At 37.2% G+C, this 19,463-nt stretch overlaps 1 protein-coding gene across 3 annotated transcripts in view; it reads right to left on the minus strand.

Moving 5' to 3' along the window:
• The window catches only part of LOC106871355 (alsin), a 97,302-nt gene that overhangs the window by 1,696 nt on the left and 76,143 nt on the right, over positions 1-19,463 (minus strand). For all 3 annotated transcript variants that reach the window (XM_052970013.2, XM_089356290.1, XM_052970012.2), the window contains 15 exons: positions 18,999-19,064; positions 18,087-18,179; positions 16,949-17,115; positions 15,714-15,823; positions 15,058-15,135; positions 14,199-14,347; positions 13,529-13,702; positions 11,899-12,022; positions 10,663-10,820; positions 10,212-10,343; positions 9,155-9,331; positions 7,868-7,913; positions 7,040-7,101; positions 6,419-6,482; positions 203-385 (listed from right to left, as the gene is read on the minus strand). In XM_052970013.2, coding sequence (XP_052825973.1) covers positions 203-385; positions 6,419-6,482; positions 7,040-7,101; positions 7,868-7,913; positions 9,155-9,331; positions 10,212-10,343; positions 10,663-10,820; positions 11,899-12,022; positions 13,529-13,702; positions 14,199-14,347; positions 15,058-15,135; positions 15,714-15,823; positions 16,949-17,115; positions 18,087-18,179; positions 18,999-19,064 — 1,783 coding nt within the window. The remainder of the gene's footprint in view (positions 1-202; positions 386-6,418; positions 6,483-7,039; positions 7,102-7,867; positions 7,914-9,154; positions 9,332-10,211; positions 10,344-10,662; positions 10,821-11,898; positions 12,023-13,528; positions 13,703-14,198; positions 14,348-15,057; positions 15,136-15,713; positions 15,824-16,948; positions 17,116-18,086; positions 18,180-18,998; positions 19,065-19,463) is intronic.

The raw sequence follows: 19,463 nt of genomic DNA on the forward strand, positions 1-19,463 counted from the left end.
CCCAATATTTACATGCTATTTATTTATAGCTTTATCTGCTTCAAGTTCTACAGTTAGAAAGTAGTTGCTTCATTTTTTCATTATTGTAGATATTTGTATTTCTGTAATTAGTTAAAACAAACATAGTTTACTAATAAAACCTTCAGTGAACTAATGAATATACAGCTTACTAACAAAGCTACACATTGGAAAGGTGTGTTACCTTGAGTGTTGTAAACATGATACCCAATTCTCCATATTCCAAGTGTTGTTCCATCAAGTCATCAATCAAATGTATCTCGGCCCCTAAATGTCGAATCTTGGATCTCACAACCACATATTGAAATATAGGAAATAGATCATCCATGCACCATATGTAGTCTTCATCAAGGGTAACTTGGACTGCCTGCAAATTTAGAAGAGAAACACATCATAGGAATGGTACCAGAGAATAGAATAAATAGATGTGAAATAAATAAGGCACAATTGAGGTTTATTTCCTGTTCTAAAAGAATGTTATTCAATAATTGATTGTCTGTTCTTCTTTGTATTTCATGCCTCTTAGACATAAGGCTTCCACACTCTCCATGCAGCCCTGTCAGTCGTCATTATCATCATTTAACATCCATTTTCCATGCTGGTTTGACAGGAGATGGCCAGCCAGAGTGTTACCTAAGCTTCAGTCATCTGTTTTGGCATGGTTTTTATGACTGGATGCTCTTCCTAACACCAACCACTCTACAGAGTGTACTGGGTGCTTTATGCATAGCATCAGCACATATAAAGTGGCTGTGGTTAACACCTGGCTCCATGTTCTCCATCCACCAGCCTGTCTCTCTCTTTCTCAACAGTTCTTTCCCAGGAGTTCTTGGGTTTTCCATGCCTCCTCCTTCCTTCAAGGAAACAGATGAGGGTTGGCAACAGGAAGGGCACCTGGTCTTAAAAAATTTACCTCAACAAATTCCACTTGACCCATGCTTGCATGGAAAAATGGATGTTAACTGATGATGACAATGAGTTTTTGTAGATGGATGATGGTTACTTACCAGCAATATCAAAAAATCATGTCCAAAACAAAACATCCAAATAAAACCAAATGTCCAAACCACAAACAATTTAATCATTGTCTTAAACCCAAGCACATAGTCTTTTTTTTTTCTATTTATCCAATAAGAGAAAACTGAATGAAAATACAGTAATCCCTCAACTATCGTGGGTGTTCGTTTCAAAACCCCCCTGCGATAGGTGAAAATCCACAAAGTAGAAACAGTACTGTACTGTATATTTTTATTATTATTTTCATAATTTGTATATATTCATTTTATTATAAATGCAAAACAACACCACAGAGGAATCGATGTAAGCTTAAATAATAAACCGCGATAGGTGAACCACAATAGGTGAACCGCGATATGGCGAGGGATTACTGTAATGTAGATAGACAAACAGATGTAAGAAATATATAAATGTGTCTTTCAGACTGGACAAAGTTTAGTGCTTAATTAAATGTGATTTTGAGTTTGGAGTTTTTCCCTAATGGTTATGTAAGAAATTTAGAGTGAATATAAAAATTCATTTCACTATAGTCCAACCCATGCTAGCATGGAAAGTGGACGTTAAACGATGATGATGATTGTATTTACTTGTGTACAATTCATACCATTTTATATTTGATATTAACTGGAAAAACTGGGTTGTAACTTATACATGGGGCAAAGCTGATATGAAGTTTGAATACGAAAGGAAAAAAATTTGTACATGGGCACAAGCATAGCTGTGTGGTAAGACACTTGTTTCCCAATCACATGGTTCCAGGTTCAGTCCCACTGTATGGCACCTTGCATAGCTTCGGGCCAACCAAAGCCTTGCAAGTGGATTTGGTAGACAGAAACTGAAAGAAGGCGGTGAGCTGGCAGAAACGTTAGCACGCCGGGCGAAATGCTTAGCGGTATTTTGTCTGCCGTTACGTTCTGAGTTCAAATTCTGCTGAGGTCGACTTTGCCTTTCATCCTTTCAGGGTTGATAAATTAAGTACCAGTTACGCACTGGGGGTCGATGTAATCGACTTAATCCCTTTGCCTGTCCTTGTTTGTCCCCTTTATGTTCAGCCCCTTGTGGGCAATAAAGAAATAAGCATGCCCAGCATGCTAACAATTCTGCCAGTTCACCAACTTGATGATGATGATGGTGGTGGGCGGGGGTGGGTGATGATGATGATAAAACTCCTTAACCACACAGCTGTACCTATGTCTAAATTAACACACAAATGCACAATAATCTTCCATTCATAGTCTTAAGTAAAAGCAGTCTAAAATACTACATCCCTAATGCCAAATAAAATTTCTGTCACGGTCTCTTATAAGCATGCACTCACTAACATCCAATGTTACCAATTATCACAATATGCATTATCATTATCAACATTGTTTTAACATCCACTTTTCCATGCTTGCACTAATTGGATGGAATTTACCTAACAACAACAACAACAATCAAATATTCTAGTAAACCTTCCTTAATTCTACGACAGTTCTAACATCAAGTAAAAATAGCACATAGGAGGGAGGTGGTTCTATGTACTAGTCAACCTGCTAGAAATAGCAGTGAAATCTCTCTGGATATACTATACATTAAACAACCTACATCGTGGATGGATTCAGTCAGAGGGCCAGCCTAGGGCTAAATAACAACAACATAATAGGAATGCATCAAATATTTCTTCAAACAAAGATTTAAAAAGAAGCACCTTAATGTCTGTAGTAGTTTTAGTTTTAAATCCAGGTGAAATGAAAAAATTTTTAAGTAAGACACATCAAACTGAACAAGTTAATTGAGTGACCAAAGCTAAAAGTGGGTAAATGGAAGCAGCACTAAAGAGTTAAAAGAAAGAATTTAAAGCATTTAGGAAGAATGTCAATAATGTAGTGCCAGCATGGAAAATAATTCCTGGAGACTCATGATATAGGAAGCAGCGATAACATACAGGATTTCGATACAGGGGTAAGGAGATTTATTAAGAAGTGACCAAAAGAGATTTTATTATTAACTGTTAGGTAATCCAAGCTAAACAAACGGATTTTGTGCAATCATCTATTGTACATGTTCAGAGTAAAAGCAGCAGAACTAGGATTTGAACTCTGGTTACTTTTGCATCATAATTGGATGCAACTGTAGATATTCCTGTTAGTATAAATACTGACTTTGTTAAATTGATTCAAAAGATTCATTGATAGAATAAATAGACATGATTAAATACTGCAAAATATAAAAGTACTTTTCTCTTATGGACAGCCATTTTCTTATTTACTAAAAGATTAGTAAATAAACTATTATGCCTTTAGCATTCAGATTACTCTGTCAAATGTAATGCTTATTTATTCACACTGTTTTGAATTAATCAGGTATTATTTTGTAGCTTTGAGATTTTAGATGTTAAATGTTGATGATGATGATAGTATAATTTTAGAATGACATTGTAAGGTTGATGTGAAACTAACAAGTTTGGACATAAAACAAGTGGAATATTTGCATCATACTTGGTCGATTTCAATGCTAAAAGGTTACCCAATCACCCAATTCCTTGCCTTTTCCTTTTCCACGAGGCAGTGGTAGCTATTCCAAAAGCCACCAAGCAACTATTACACCTGTCTCACAAATGCAAGAGTTCATTTACTACTCCTTTAATGAATAATAAAAAAAATTGGTTGTCGATAATAGTGTAGTACCACATAAAATGCTTTTCAGTAATTAGTATTATCTCTTTGAGTTCAAATCCTTTGAGAGTCAACTTTCACTTTCATTCTTCCAGAGATGGAACAAGTTCCAGTCAGGTACTGGATTAATTCATTTGACCATACTCTCCACATCTTCCAAATGTGAGGCAGTCTGCCAAGGTTACAAAACAAATTTTTATCAACCTTTTTATGTCTGCTTCTTCCATGCTAATATGGTTTAGATCAAACTTGTTGGCGTAGTATTCAATGGCTGAATACCCTTCCTGTTTGTCAATTCTTCCTTGTTTCCAAGTAAGGTACTTATTCTTAAAGTCTTTCACAAGATAAACTGCTCAGCAGCCAGACATGTTTTTATGCTATATGCAAACAATGACAAAGTGTAGTAAGTCCCACATTTGACAGTTTTGCAAAACTTTTGTGACTGAAAATATCGTACATGCATGGAGTTATGATTTTATGCACTCAACAAAGTATTATTGCTAAGCTGAAACTGTTGCTAATGTAAAAATAAATGGAATGGTGAAATTATTTCTTCCTTTTCTGAAAAAGCAACACTTTGGACTTACGACACTTTCGCATAATTGCAATGAGTTGAACCTGCTTACTTAATGTCATTAATTCATTTAATAACTGACTCACAAAAAAAAACCTCACTTTAACTCTTTAGCATTTAAACTGGCCACATCCAGCTCAAATATGCTACCATGTTTTATGTTCAAACCAGCCAGATCCAGCCTCTCACACCTATCCTACAATGTCATTCTAAAAATAAACAATCACATCATCGGAATCTTAAAGCTACAAGATATTACAACCATCATCATCATCAGCAGCATCGTTTAACGTCTGCCTCCCATGCTGGCATGGACTGGATGGTTTGACAGGAGTCAGCCTGGTAGAGACTACACAAGGCTACTGCGTCTGTTTTGGCATAGTTTTTACGTCTGGATGCCCTTCCTAACACCAACAATGTGAATAAATACACATTACATTTAGCAGAGTAATCTGAACACCAAAGGGGTAGAGTATGTTATCTCGCCAACAGCAAACCTATGTAGGAGAAACTTGGAAAATGACTGCCAAGATCACTCAGTGATTCAATGTATTCCATCATTGATACTGACGCAGAATACTCAGAATCACAAACTCTGAAGTCCTGAGAAGAACCAATCTGTGCAGTTTGCAGGTCCAGGAGACTGAGGCGAAAAGAAGAGTGAGACTTGCAGGTCATGTTTTCTGATTGTCAGAAAATAATGGATCTCCAAGTCAGCTTATACAATGAATGCCACAAGAGGGAGACTCAAGGAGATATGGTGCACCACCTTCAAAGAAAATCTGAAGCAACTTGGCATCGTCTTGGAAGATGCAGGAGACTATGCTCCAAACTGAGATGATTGGAGACATGTCTTGCTGCTTGGTGTGCTAGCCAACTGCATGGGACTAACTGTTAGACAAAGACTAAATATCGAACCACACATGGTATAAACCATCAAAGATGCAAATGGAATTACGAAAGATTTTCACAATGTTTCTGAGCAAATAATTGATAAATATATAACAGGGCTTTATGACAGAAAATCTCTTGACAAGTTACAAGGGCTCAAAGAATTGGTTCTTAGCTCCAAACTTGGTAGTGTTAGTAATGTTATGTGGTTGCAAGCTAAATGCTCTCTTTGGATAGGATAGTAGTGTACAACATGTAACGTTCCCAGATCCTGTACATACTTTCTGAAAATTTTAAGAACTAAGGTATGCAGAATACAGTGTTCTGCCCAGAAGAGATCAAAAGTTTAGAAATAATACATTTCTAAATCTCTCAGAGAGATTTATGCAGTAGTGATACGATGAAGTAGTTGTATGCTGTCAACTTAATGCGACAGTCCCCTGAAGGAAATAATACTACTGTTGGTCAGACCAGCAGTAATATTATTCTAACTAACAGTAGTATTATTCCCTTCAGGGGACTGTCACATTAAGTTGAAAGCATAACTACTTTAGATCAAAAGTTATTTTAACTTATAAACTGCCAGGGATATTTTAGAATAGTTTAGCTAAAAATAAAGGCTGCTCTCAGTCGATAATGAGATAGTAAAGAATGATTACACCTTATACTTAGACTCAGTTCACCTTATAACCACGAGCGATAGTTTCTAAAGATAATGGCAATTGCTAATTACTAACAAAATAATAATTAGGACCAATATACCAAATAGAACCAGTGTTCAAAACAGTTTCAGTGTTGCTGAATCAAGCAGTGGTACTTACCAAAACAGGATATACCTGCCGTCAAGAACAAGAGAAGGTAGACAGTTTAACATTAAAACAGTTATGGTAAAAAGACAAAATGATAGGATGGGGAGAGACAACAACATGGCGTGATTTTGATATTCGAGCCAGAAGGAACCTGCAAATGGTGTTATGCTGAGCAACAGCCTCAGCAGAAAAGAATAATATTAGAGGACAACAGATTAAATCGTTTAGTAAAATTGGTTTAGGACAGGTACAGGTGACTTTTTAGGAGAAGCAGGCTGCATGAGATGTGGCTCGTCACCAGGCGAGCCGCACCACTAAAATATAAAAAAAAGCAAGGTAATTTTTTGTTAGATGTGATATTCAGAAAGTCCCAAAGGCTGCATGTGGCCTGCAGGCCGCAGTTTACCCATAACTGGTTTAGGATAATCTGAAGAAGATTAGTTCCAACTTACCTTTGTAATTTCCAAGAAAGTTCTTTGTATCACGGCCAGCTTTTCACATGGACTGAATGCAGTGCTGTAAGATATAGAATATATTGTTGTAATGATTAACAGAAGCAAAAAGATGCCTGTTTTTTGAGGCTTTTCATTTGATTACCTCTATACGTACATATGTACACACACACACACATACACGCGTGCACACACATGCACTGGGATTCAGACAATCATAATGGTGAAATGTGTGTAGGAACCATAGTATAAACTCATGTTTATCCTCACACATACATAGACTTCAAATTTTGGCACAGGGCTAGCAATTACAGGAGAAAGGGTAAGTCGATTACATCAACCCCCAGTACTCAACTGGTACTTATTTTATCGACCTTGAAAGGGTAAAAGGCAAAGTCAACCTCAACAGATTTGAACTTAGAACATAAAGATGAACAAAATACTGCTAAGTATTTTACCTGGCATGTTAACGATTCTGCCAGTTCATTGCCTCTATATATACACACATATATATCGTTGGGAGAATAAATGTCATTTGTATGTGGAGTGGGGGGCAGAAGAAATAAGGAAAATAAAAGAAAAGAAAGAAAAAAAGATTTTGAATGAAAGCAAAGCACCTACCTTATTTGCTGCAGCATATCAACAGCAACAGCATAACACTGATCTCGGATCTCAGACAGTTTCTGCAATGGATAAGCCACACAAATAATAATCCACAGACAACAAAGCTGACCAAATACAAACTGAGGAATATTTAGGTTATCACTGAAATCATCTGAGACCTGAAAAAAGCAGACTGAAGGCAAGGCCTTGTGGTTAAACAGTTCACTTCACAGTCATATGGTTCTGAGTTTGACCCTACTGTGTGACACACCTTAGACAAGTTAGTTCCTTCCACCACAGTCACAAGTCAAACCAAGCCGTGTGACTGAAATTAAAGAGATGGAGACTATGTATAGGTCTGTGGAACTGTGCCTCCTCTTGAGTGGTACAGTGTGCAACAGAAATACCTCTTTTATTTTACATGGTTATTTGTCTGGTATTAATGAAGTTCAACTGGTGGTAACAATGTCTTCATGGAGTTAATGCTTCACCAGTTCTTTTTGCTTTGCTTTTGTTTTATTGTTTTGCTTGTAACATCTCAACCTTTTTACTATCTTTCATTCACCAGATTCCAAACAAACCATTTTATATTACACCTAATTCTTTTTCTTTAGATCTGCAACTCTTTTGATCTCGTCCTTGCCATGCTCACATTTTCACCAACATTTCCCCAACATTTCCCCTACATGTACAGAGATTCAGAGTGACCATCAACCTCTCCCCCTAACTGCAGAGGTCATGGGCACTGCATCCTTCCACCACCTTTGGAGAAAAGAAGAGAGGTCATCCAAAAAGTTTGATGTGCAAAAAGAAAGAAATATGAAAGAAATCATGTTATGATCTTACCTGTCTGTTACCTTGAAAGATTTTATCTTCAATTAACCAAAACTTTCTGGAAGAAAATGTAAAATGAAAAGGATTACAATTCCCTTTATGGAGTAAAAAGTAAGAAATAGGAAAAAACAAATTAAATTAAATATCATAAGTAATTTTAACATCTATTTAATTAATGTATTGTAAGTACCAGTTGCATTGCACACTGGGGGTCAATATAATTAACTAACCCCTCCCCGAAAATTGCTGGCCTGGTGTCAAAATTTGAAACCAATATTATCAGGGTGGTGAACTGGCAGGCTTATTACAGCCTTGGAAAATGCTTTATAGTATTTACTTCAACTTTTCACATTCTGAGTTCAAATCCTGCTAGGGTCAGCTTAGCCTTTCATCTCTTTAGGGTCAAGTTCTGGGGTCAATGGTATTGGTTAACCACCTTTTCTCAAAATTTCTGCCTTGAAACTAAACAGCAACATCGTAACATCTTTGCTATCATAACACTCCACACCAACATCATAACTGTTTCAACAATACATGTAAATTTCTATCTGTGAGACTTGAGACTAACAGATTTGATCTTGTTTCAGAAGTGACACAAGCATGCAACACTGACAAGCTGCAACAATGAGGAAATACATATCTGTAGCTCTTGTAATCACTTAAAGGGTGATTTTAACTTTGCCTAGCTCTGAAGCATAGTGTTTTTTGTTTTTTTTTATACAGTATGTCTATAAAGGGACAAAAAACTGCAGCTTCTTGCTTTTCAATAACACACACATTAAACATCATCATCATCATCATCGTTTAATGTCCGCTTTCCATGCTAGCATGGGTTGGACGATTTGACTGGGGACTGGCGAACCAGATGGCTACACCAGGTTCCAATCTGATTTGGCAGAGTTTCTACAGCTGGATGCCCTTCCTAATGCCAACCACTCCGTGAGTGTTCTGGGTGCTTTTTACGTGCCACCAGCACGAAGGCCAGTCCAGCGGTACTGGCAACAGCCACGCTCAAAATGGTGTTTTTTACGTGCCACCTGCACAGGAGTCAGTCCAATGTTTTGTTCACATGCCACCAGCACGAGTGCCAGTAAGGCGAAGCTGGAAACAATCGCGCTCAAATGGTGCTTTTTATGTGCCATGTTATATAAATGAAGATTTCACTCTAGAGTTGCTTCTATTGCATAATTCAAATTTTATTCAATTACTTTAATTGTTCACAGGAAATTGAGAAAACATTGAAAAAAATAAAAACTGGGACATTGTCTAAAATGTCTGTATTGATGTGTATTTACTTACTGGTCAATGCCGAGATAAGCCATTAGTGCCATATCTCCTTGGCGATTCAATTTCCAAACCCGCTCCCAATATTTTTCATCTTCCTTGTCATTGTAGAGAGCATACAGATCAAAAAGTGGTGGGTATATTTTGGGAAGCAACAGAGGATGTAGAAGACGAGCTGGCGTAACAACTTCACTGAAATCAATATCAAAGTTCAATAAATGAGATTGAAGTAAGGAGCAAGAAATTAGATAATACATTGAATAATATTTGGAGTTTATTTTATGAAGATTGGTTCCTTCAAGTGAGTCTCTGCAAGTAATTAGACATAGACTGAAGTCTCATACAATTACCAGGTCCCTTGATGTGCATCTAAATAAAGTTAGCAATCTGGTGGAGGATAGAATATATTCCATTATATTTTCTTTTATATTTTTTTACTAGTTGAAACGCAGACTGATTTTTTGAGACATTTTGTGGGGGGAAAAAACATGCCTTATATGCCTTCAAATATGGTACTTACACTATAATTCAAACAGGCACAGGAGCGGTTGTGTGGTAAATAGCTTGCTTACCAACCACATGGTTCCGGGTTCAGTCCCACTGCATGGCACCTTAGGCAAATGTCTTCTATTATAGTCTCGGGCCGACCAAAGCCATGTGAGTGGATTTGGTAGATGGAAACTGAAAGAAGCCTGTCGTATACATGCATATATATATATATATATGTGTGTGTGTGTGTGTATATGTTTGTGTGTCTGTGTTTGTCCCCCCAACATTGCTTGACAACCGATGGTGGCGTGTTTACATCCCCCGTAACTTAGCAGTTCAGCAAAAGAGACTGATAGAATAAGTACTAGGCTTACAAAGAATAAGTTTTAGGGTCCATTTGCTCGACTAAAGGCAGTGCTCCAGCATGGCCACAGTCAAATGACTGAAACAAGTAAAAGAGTAATAAGGTTGTTGTGGTAACTGAATCACTGAGAAGCTCAACGAGAGACCCATTCAATATATAAAGATTTGATGGCAATTTTTAACAGTTTTGCAGAAGTAAATAAGTTGTGAAATAACTAACCTCTCATCTGGATTGTCACCAACCATAAAGTCTTGTTCACTTATTAGTTCACTATCCTCAGCAGGTGGGACTCTGTTGCAGCTGTAGATTCTTACTGGTTTTGAAGAGGAGGGCAGATCAGGAAATAAAATCCTACAGAATACAATTGATAGGTAGAGAGATAGAAATTAGACAAAAAAGAAAGAGAATAATTGGCATGGAGGAAGGGAAAAATCAAAGAGGGATGAAAATTAAAGGAAAGAACTGCAGAGTGAAATACCGTATGACTTACCAAGTGAAATCATAGACATGGCTGATGCTGGTGTCACATCAATGGCACCTGTGCCGGTGCCACATAAAAAGCACTTATTACACTCTTGGAGTGATGATCAGCGTCAACAGACATCCATCCATAAAACCAATACACACACACACGTACTGAGCAGTAGTACTAATATCAGACACTGCTTACCTGATAACCCTGTAGACTTTTTTAACGTAAGATTTGATTTCTTGAACAGCATGCAGCAACAGTCTGGGATGGGCTCCGATACCAATGTAGGCAGCCCTGAATACTTCCACCAACCCATCTATGAGCTTTCCAATGGGGTGGAATTTGGTGTCAAAAGCCTAAATGAAGAAGAGAAGAGTCAAATTGAACACACCTTTTTTTTGTACAGAATATCAGAATAATTACCTATCTACAGACAAATGATTAACACATTTAGGAAATTATAGCATTGCTTACAATACTACTACTACTACTACTACTACAAATAATCCTTTCTACTATAGTCACAAGGCCTGAAATTTGGAGGAGGGGGATAGTTGATTACATCAACCCCAGTACTCAACTGGTACTTAATTTATTGACCCTGAAAGGATGAAAGGCAAAAGTTGACCTGAGCAGAATTGAATTCAGAATGTAGCAACGAGTGAAATACTGCTAAGCTTTTCGCCCGGCATGCTAACGATTCTACCAGCTCACCACCTTAATAATAATAATAATAATAATAATAATAATAATAATAATACTTTCTACTAAAGGCACAAGGCATGAAATTCTGGGGGAGGGGACTAGTTGATTGCATCAACCCCAGTGTTTCACCGGTACTTAATTTATCAAATCTGAAAGGATGAAAAACAAAGTCGACTTTGGCAGGATTTGAACTCAGAACGTTAAGACAGACGAAGTGCTGCTAAGCATTTTGCCTGGCATGCTAACACTTCTGCCAGCCCACCACCTTAATAATAACAACAACAACAATTTGCTCTCATACAATACCAGGCAGTGACTCTCATGACTTCTGATTTGGGGGTGGGGTGGTGGGTATTTGACTGGTACTTATTTTATTGAAGCCAAAAGGATGAAAGGCAAAGATGACCTTGGTGGAATTTGGACTCAGAATGTAAATGCCTGGGAAAAATGCCACTTAGCATTTTGTTTGGCATGCCAACAGTTCTGCTAGCTTTCTACCCTACTACTGCTGCTGCTACTTCTACTAACAATAACAACAACAACAGTAAATACTGCTGCTTCTACTACTACTACTGTTTCTAGTATAGGTACAAGGTAAGGTGATGAGCTGGCAAAACCGTTAGCACATTAGACAAAATGCACCAATAAACACACTGAATTTTTTTTTTTATATATATATCTACCAATGAATAACCAAACTGGAATTATTCAATAAAATATTTTACATACCTTTGAGAGATAACTTGCAATTTTATGATAATATTCCACAGTCATTTTCCCTTCGGAATATGGAGGAATTTTCTCAAGTTCATCAAGAGTGCAAGACATTAGTCTAATTTTAGAAAGGGAGCAGCTGAAGAACAGAAACCAAACAATATTCAGATTAATTAATCTTTTAGTATTCAGATTATTCCATCAAATGTAATGCTTATTAATTCACATCATTTTCAATTAATCATGTGTGATCTTGTAGTGTCAAGATTTCAATGATGTGATTCTTTATTATTCGAATGACATTGTAGGTTAGATGTGAAAGGTCAGATCTAGCTGGTTTGAACATAAAGCAGGAAGAATATTTGGGCCTGATATGGCCGGTCTAAATGCTGAATAATTAAACAATGTAGAATAGTTTCTTGTTTAGAAATGTTGAAAAAATGAAGGAGTTGATATAAGGTTTAGAAAAAAAAAACAATGCAAAAATATAGAGAAACATATATATAGAGACCCCCCCCCCCCCCCACATTATACCTCTTTAATTGTGTGGACACTACTCTTTAGCACAATGCCCAGGTGGGTTAAATCATGAAAAACTGCATAAGGTATCTCATTACTCTCTTTTACTCGTTTCAGTCATTTGACTGCGGCCAAGCTGGAGCACCGCCTTTAGTCGAGCAAATCAACCCCAGGACTTATTCTTTGTAAGCCTAGTACTTATTCTATCGGTCTCTTTTGCCGAACCGCTAAGTTACGGGGACGTAAACACACCAGCATCACTTGTCAAGCGATGTTGGGGGGACAAACACAGACACACAAACACACATATACGACGGGCCTCTTTCAGTTTCTGTCTACCAAATCCACTCACAAGCCTTTGGTCGGCCTGAGGCTACAGTAGAAGACACTTGCCCAAGGTGCCACACACTTGGACTGAACCCGGGTTACAGATTTAAATGCATCAAATGACATTATTTTGCATCTAGAAATAAATCTTTCAAAAACGATGACATCCATTTACTTTTCAGATGTCTGTGTATATACGTATTAGTAGGAAATTCTAAATATATATCTATCTTTGTTTATCACAGGTATTTGATTAAAAAAAAAACAAAACAACCATATTAAATGAATCAGAGATAAATGAATTATAGAACATATGGTAAAATAGGTTTTGTTCCTGATCCCAAGTTCTCCCTCTGACTTACCCAAATAACACCTCCAAACAGCTTTTAAACATGCATAATGATATTGTTTCATGTTTGGAAAAATATTTAGAGTAAAATTCAATAACATATGACCAGTAAATGATTAAAAAGTAACTGAAAAACATCATAAGAAGCAGAATTTTTGACTAATCACCGATCTGTGTTATCACAGATCAATTAGTGATAAGCATAAAATAGTTCACAATAGAGTGTATCATGTTATTCTGGATCAGTGATGAATGGATCAGTGATAAATAAGGATAAATGTATAACTCTTCTATTTCCATAGGTTTACATTATAACTGATTAATGCCTTATAACTGATCAATACAAAATTCCACTAAAACAATGTACAATTTCACAGGGATTAAAATCTTATATATATTTGGATTTGGAGTAAATAAGACTAAAATAAGGTTGAAAATAGGATTACTCACTTGTAGTCTTGGTCACTCAATGATTTCTTCCCACTGGAGATCATAACAGCTACAGCCTGCCAAGCTTTAGCTGGGTCTGGTTTGCCTTCTCCAGTGTAACCAAGCATAGCCTTGCAATGACTAAAGATATCTTCCCATTTACGGTCTGCTGGCACAGATAATGTACCGTAAGTTCTATAATAAAGAAGAATGGAAATAAGAAAGTTTTGAATCCCTTAATAACCAGCTCAAAAAAGCTTAGCTTCATTGTCATCATCATTTAACATCTGTTTTCCATCCTAGCATGGGTTGGATGGTTTGACAAGCATCTGTTGAGCTGCAGAGCTGTGTCAGACGCCATGCTAGCTTTGGTATGGTTTCTATGACTGGATGCCCTTCCAAATGCAAACCACTTTACAGTACATTCTAGGTGCTTTTTTGTGACATTGGTACTAATGAGGTCAGCAAGTAACTTGCAAGACAAAAGCGAAAAGGAAAAGGCCCCTTCAAATGGGTGGGTATATATTTGAAAGAGAGAGAGAGAATGAATTTTATGTCAGGTGTTGAAGGCTAAAAGTATGACAGAGGGACACCACAAACTTCAATGAGGTAAGTAGCATGCGTACTGATTGTGTGAACGTGAGTAAATTGTTGATGTGAGTGACACTCACTGTAGCAATATCTCACTTACTTTGAGTGGATCCCATAGGTAAGGTCTGCTTTCTTGACTGTCTCAGGAGGAAGATTTTTATGGAATGTAGCATTTACTTTGATGCCAACATTCCAAGAACCTGTGAAATGTCCTTCAAGACTATCCCCATTTGGTAGTCGTAATGTCCCCTGAAAAAACGGAAATAATAATAATAATAATAATAATAATAATAATAATAATAATAATAATAATAATCCTTTCTACTAGAGGCACAAGGCCTGAAATTTGTGGGGAGGGGAATAGTTGATTACAGTGACCCCAATGTTTTATTGGTCCTTAATTTATTGACCCAAAAGGATGAAAGACAAAGTCGACCGCAGCAAAATTTGAACTTAGAACGTAGTGGCAGACGAAATACCACTAAGCATTTTGCCTGGCGTACTAACGATTCTGCCAGCTTGCTGCCTTAATAATAATAATAATAATAATAATAATAATAATAATAATAATAATAAACTGGAAGATCAGTGAATTGAGAAACCTAGATAGAAAAACCAGAAAACTACTAACAGCGTAAATAATAATAATGATAATAATAATAATAATAATAATAATAATAATAAAGGAGGTGAAATAGAACCAGTGTGTGCACGCTTATTATTAGTATAATGACCCTTCTGAGATACAACAACAAAATTTTAAGTTGTTCTTATTTCAAGTTGTTGGCTATTTACAAATAAATAGATACATAGATACAGCAACCCTATTAATATATACTGAACACCCTATATTTTGGTTCACAATACAGACACACAAATAGTTAATTCATTTCCTATAGAGAAACGTGATAAATTTTCATCATAGGCTGATATAAAACATTTCAAAACGGTATACTTACTTTACCATTTAGTTGAGTGATTCCAGAGAATTCACCTTCGTAGCAGCTGTCATCATCAGTTAACATCAGTCCAAAACCCTATAAATAGATAAGTCAGGAATTAATGGAACATGTAACAACAATTCTGAAAATAAAATGTCGCTAAATTTTATATTTCTTTTTCTCATTTTTACTTTTGCACTAATTCTTCATTTGGGTAAAATAACTCTGAAAATTTGGGTACTTACACACATCCTCATCAATATCATTTAGTGTCTGTTTCCCATGCAGGTATGGTTGGACGGTGTGACCAGAGCTGCACCAGGCTCCAATTGTCTGTTTTGGCAAGGTTTCTATGGCTGGATGCCTTTGCTAATACCAACCCCTTTACAGAGAGGACTGGGTGATTTTTACATGGTACTGGCATGGGTGCTTTTTACGTGGTGCCAGTACAGCAAATTAATAGCATTTTGCCATCTATAAATTCTAAACAGTAGAGGTACAGGAGTGGCTGTGTGGTGAAGCTTTTGCTTCCCAACCATGTAATCTTGAGTTCAATCCCGCTGCATGGCACTTTGGACAAAGTGTCTTCTATGAAAGCCCTGGGCCTTGAGATGAAAGACTAATTGAAAAATTACCAGAGACCAAAGAGAAACTGCAAAAAAGGTGGTTCTTACACTGAGTTTTCCTTGGACAAAATTCCCCTCAAAATACATGCCGTCCAGAGTGACCACAATGCCACCACCATGTTTTTGGTCATCTTGCCACATTCCCATATATTTCTCACCTTCAAATAGATAAAAAAAAACATCATCATCATCAACAACACTGTTCATCATCATCATTTAACCCTTTCGTTTTATCATCATCATCATTTAGTGTCCATTTTCCATGCTGGCATGGATTGAACAGTTTGACGGGAGGTAGAATGGCTGTATTTAAGTGTTTGTTTACATTTGACCTTCAGTGAAAATTGTGAGCAACAAGCAGTGATGTTGTTGCCATTCCTCCTGTCAACACTTCATCTGCTGTCTTTCTGACTTCAAAGAAGTTTGAAATTGATCTCTTAATTAAAAAAAACACACAATCATTAGCATCCAGAAAGGTATCCAGCCGTAAAACAGGGGTCCTCAACCCTCTTTTTACTTATGGACCCCTTTGATTCCTGTTTTACTCTAATGGGCCTTCATTATCCAGTCAGTGTTTAAAAATGTCTCATTCATCATCATCATTTAACATCCGTTGTCCATGCTGACATGGGTTGGATGGTTTGACCAGGGTTGGTCAGATGGAAGGCTGCGCCAGGCTCCAGTCCGATTTGGCATGGTTTTCTACAGCTGGATGCCCTTCCTAACGCCAACCACTCCAAAAGTGTAATGAGTGCTTCTCCATGCCACCGCCACAGGTGCCATTTGCATGACACCAGTATCTGCCATGACTGTGGTTTTGCTCGGCTTGATGGGACTTCTCAAGCATGACATAATGCCAAAGGTCTTGGTCATTGCCTCTGTGAGGCCCAACACTCGAAAGGAACTCAGCCACTTTGCCTCTGTGAAGCCCAATGCTCAAAAGGAGCTCATTCACATCGCCTCCATGAGACCCAATGCTCAAAAGGTGCTTTTTACTTGCCAGTTACATGACACCAGCATCAGCCACAACTATGATTTCACTTGGCTTGACGGAATTAAATAAGAAAGAATTGTATGAAAAAATTGTTAAAATGTTTTGTATATTGCAGAAGTATAACCAGTTTATTGTAGATAAATGTTAACAACAAAATTTTATATGGACCTTCAAGGGCCATACGGACCCTGGTTGAGAACTACTGATCTAACCCATGCTAGCATAGAAAAACAGAGGTGAAAATGAATGAAAAATATAAATAAATTATGTGAGAGTTAGTCATCCTTACCTCGAAGTACATCATCTAATACTCCATATCCATTACGTTTGTCGGCCATCCATTCTCCTATGTAAACACTGGCAACACTGGACATGTGCTTACCCTGGCGCAAAACTCCATGCCCAAACTTTTGTCCATCTTTGAAATAACCCTGGTAGCGGTCTCCATTTGGATACCTGGAATCATGCAAAATAAAATAGTCAATGAAGTAGAAACTTATTTATAGATGCTAAAAAATATATATATATATATATATACATTGGACACAGAAACTCAGCTTGCGAAGACCTGTTGAAGCAAGTGAAAGAGAAATCGTGATGGCACATGTGCCGGTGGCACGTGTAAGGACATTCGAGCGAGATAGTTGCCAGTGCCGCTGGACTGGTTCCCGTGCAGGTGGCACATTAAAGACATCATTTTGAGCGTGGCCATTGCCAGTACTGCTTGACTGGCCTTTGTGCCGGTGGTACGTAAAAGCACCCACTACACTCTCGGAATGGTAGGCGTTAGGAAGGGCATCCAGCTGTAGAAACTCTGCCAAATCAGATTGGAGCCTGGTGTAGCCATCTGGTTCACCAGTCCACAGTCAAATCGTCCAACCCATCCTAGCATGGAAAGCAGATGTTAAACGATGATGATGATGATGATGATGATGATCAGCAGATTGCAGCTTGCCAAAAGGAGGAGGAAGTGTTTGTCTAATAATTTAATGTCCTTCTATGTTGGTGCAGGCATGACTGTGTACTGAAGAAGCTTGCTTTGCTACCATGTTGTTTAGGGTTCAGTCCCACTGTGTGACATCTTAGGCAAGTGACTTCTACTGTAACCCTGGGGCCAACAAATGCTTTGTGAATGAACTTGGTAGAAGGGAAACTATGAAAGATTGTCATATAAATATGCATGTGTTTGTCTCCTCTGACCAACACCCACTTGACAATCAGGTTGGTCTGTTTACTGTAACTTAGCGACTAAGCAAAAGAAACCAACAGAATAAGTACAAAACTTAAAAACAAAAAAAATAAATTCTGGGTTGATTTGGTTGACTAAACATCTTCAAGGTGGTTCTCTAGCATGGCCACAGTCTAATTATTGAAACAAGTAAAAAACTAGAAGATAAAGGATAAATTAAATAATTAAAATTACTTACATAACTGAGCCCAGCCCATTCATTTTGCCTTCTTTCCAGCAACCTTCATAGATTTCTTCAGAGTCTGATTTGGGTACAATATATTTTCCATTTCTGAAACACAACACATATATTGATAAATAAATTTGAGAACCAAAAATAAATAAATAAATAAAAATAAAATAACATACGCAGGAGTGGCTGTGTGGTAAGTAGCTTGCTTACCAACCACATGGTTCCGGGTTCAGCCCCACTGCGTGGCACCTTGAGCAAGTATCTTCTACTATAGCCTCAGGCCGACCAAAGCCTTGTGAGTGGATTTGGTAGACGGAAACTGAAATAAGCCTGTCGTATATATGTCGTATATATATATAAATGTATATATATATGTGTGTGTTTGTGTGTCTGTGTTTGTCTCCCCAACATTGCTTGATAACCAATGCTGGTGTGTTTACGTCCCCATAACTTAGCGGTTCGGCAAAAGAGACCGATAGAATAAGTACTAGGCTCGACTAAAGGTGGTGCTCCAGCATGGCCGCAGTCAAATGACTGAAACAAGTAAAAGAGTGATCTGGGTTGAGCAGCTTGAGGTTTCAAGGTGTACATGTGTGTGTGTATGCATGCATACATATATTTGTATATGTTTGTATGTAATGTATGTATGCACACGTGTGTTTCACAAAATGCATTTGTTCAGGTTTTTGTTCAAAAACTTGAACGAGTGTTTTTTCTTATTTTTGATGAAACTCAAAGTATCTACAAAATTAATCATTTTCTCTTTTCTCAACACCAAACACACTTGACTATTTTTTATCTCAGCTCTTAAAGAGTTCAACAAATTTTCTGTTTTATTATTACCTGGACACTACTCTAGGAACAAACAAAATTTTCTACAGAACACATATACCTTGGTACATTTTTACAATTACTTACCCATGCTGTAAGCCATTCTTAAATTTTCCAATATAACGTCTTCCATCAGGCCATTTCATCTCACCACTGGAAGAGGGGAAAAACAAAACAGAAAATGATGACGGTTTGATCTGGGACACAAAAGCTGGAAAATTGAATGCAGACAAAATAAAATCTAACCCTTTTACTTAAACATACAGCCAGACAAATCATTGTTATCATCATCATCATTACTGTTATTATTATTATTAAGTACTAGTGGTAAAAAAATACACTCAGTATGTGTTGTAAAGTGGCTGGTGTTATGAAGGGCATCCAGCCATAGAAATCATGCTAGAGCAGACATTGGAGCACAATATGGTCCTTAGACCTACTGGATCCTGCCAAACCACCTAATCCATGCCAGCACAAAACATGGACATTAAATTATTATTATAATAATAATTATTATTATTATTATTATTATTATTATCATTATTATTATTA

This window comes from Octopus bimaculoides, chromosome 8 (assembly GCF_046866305.1).
Source record: "Octopus bimaculoides isolate indiv1 chromosome 8, ASM4686630v1, whole genome shotgun sequence".
NCBI classification, from domain to species: domain Eukaryota; kingdom Metazoa; phylum Mollusca; class Cephalopoda; order Octopoda; family Octopodidae; genus Octopus; species Octopus bimaculoides.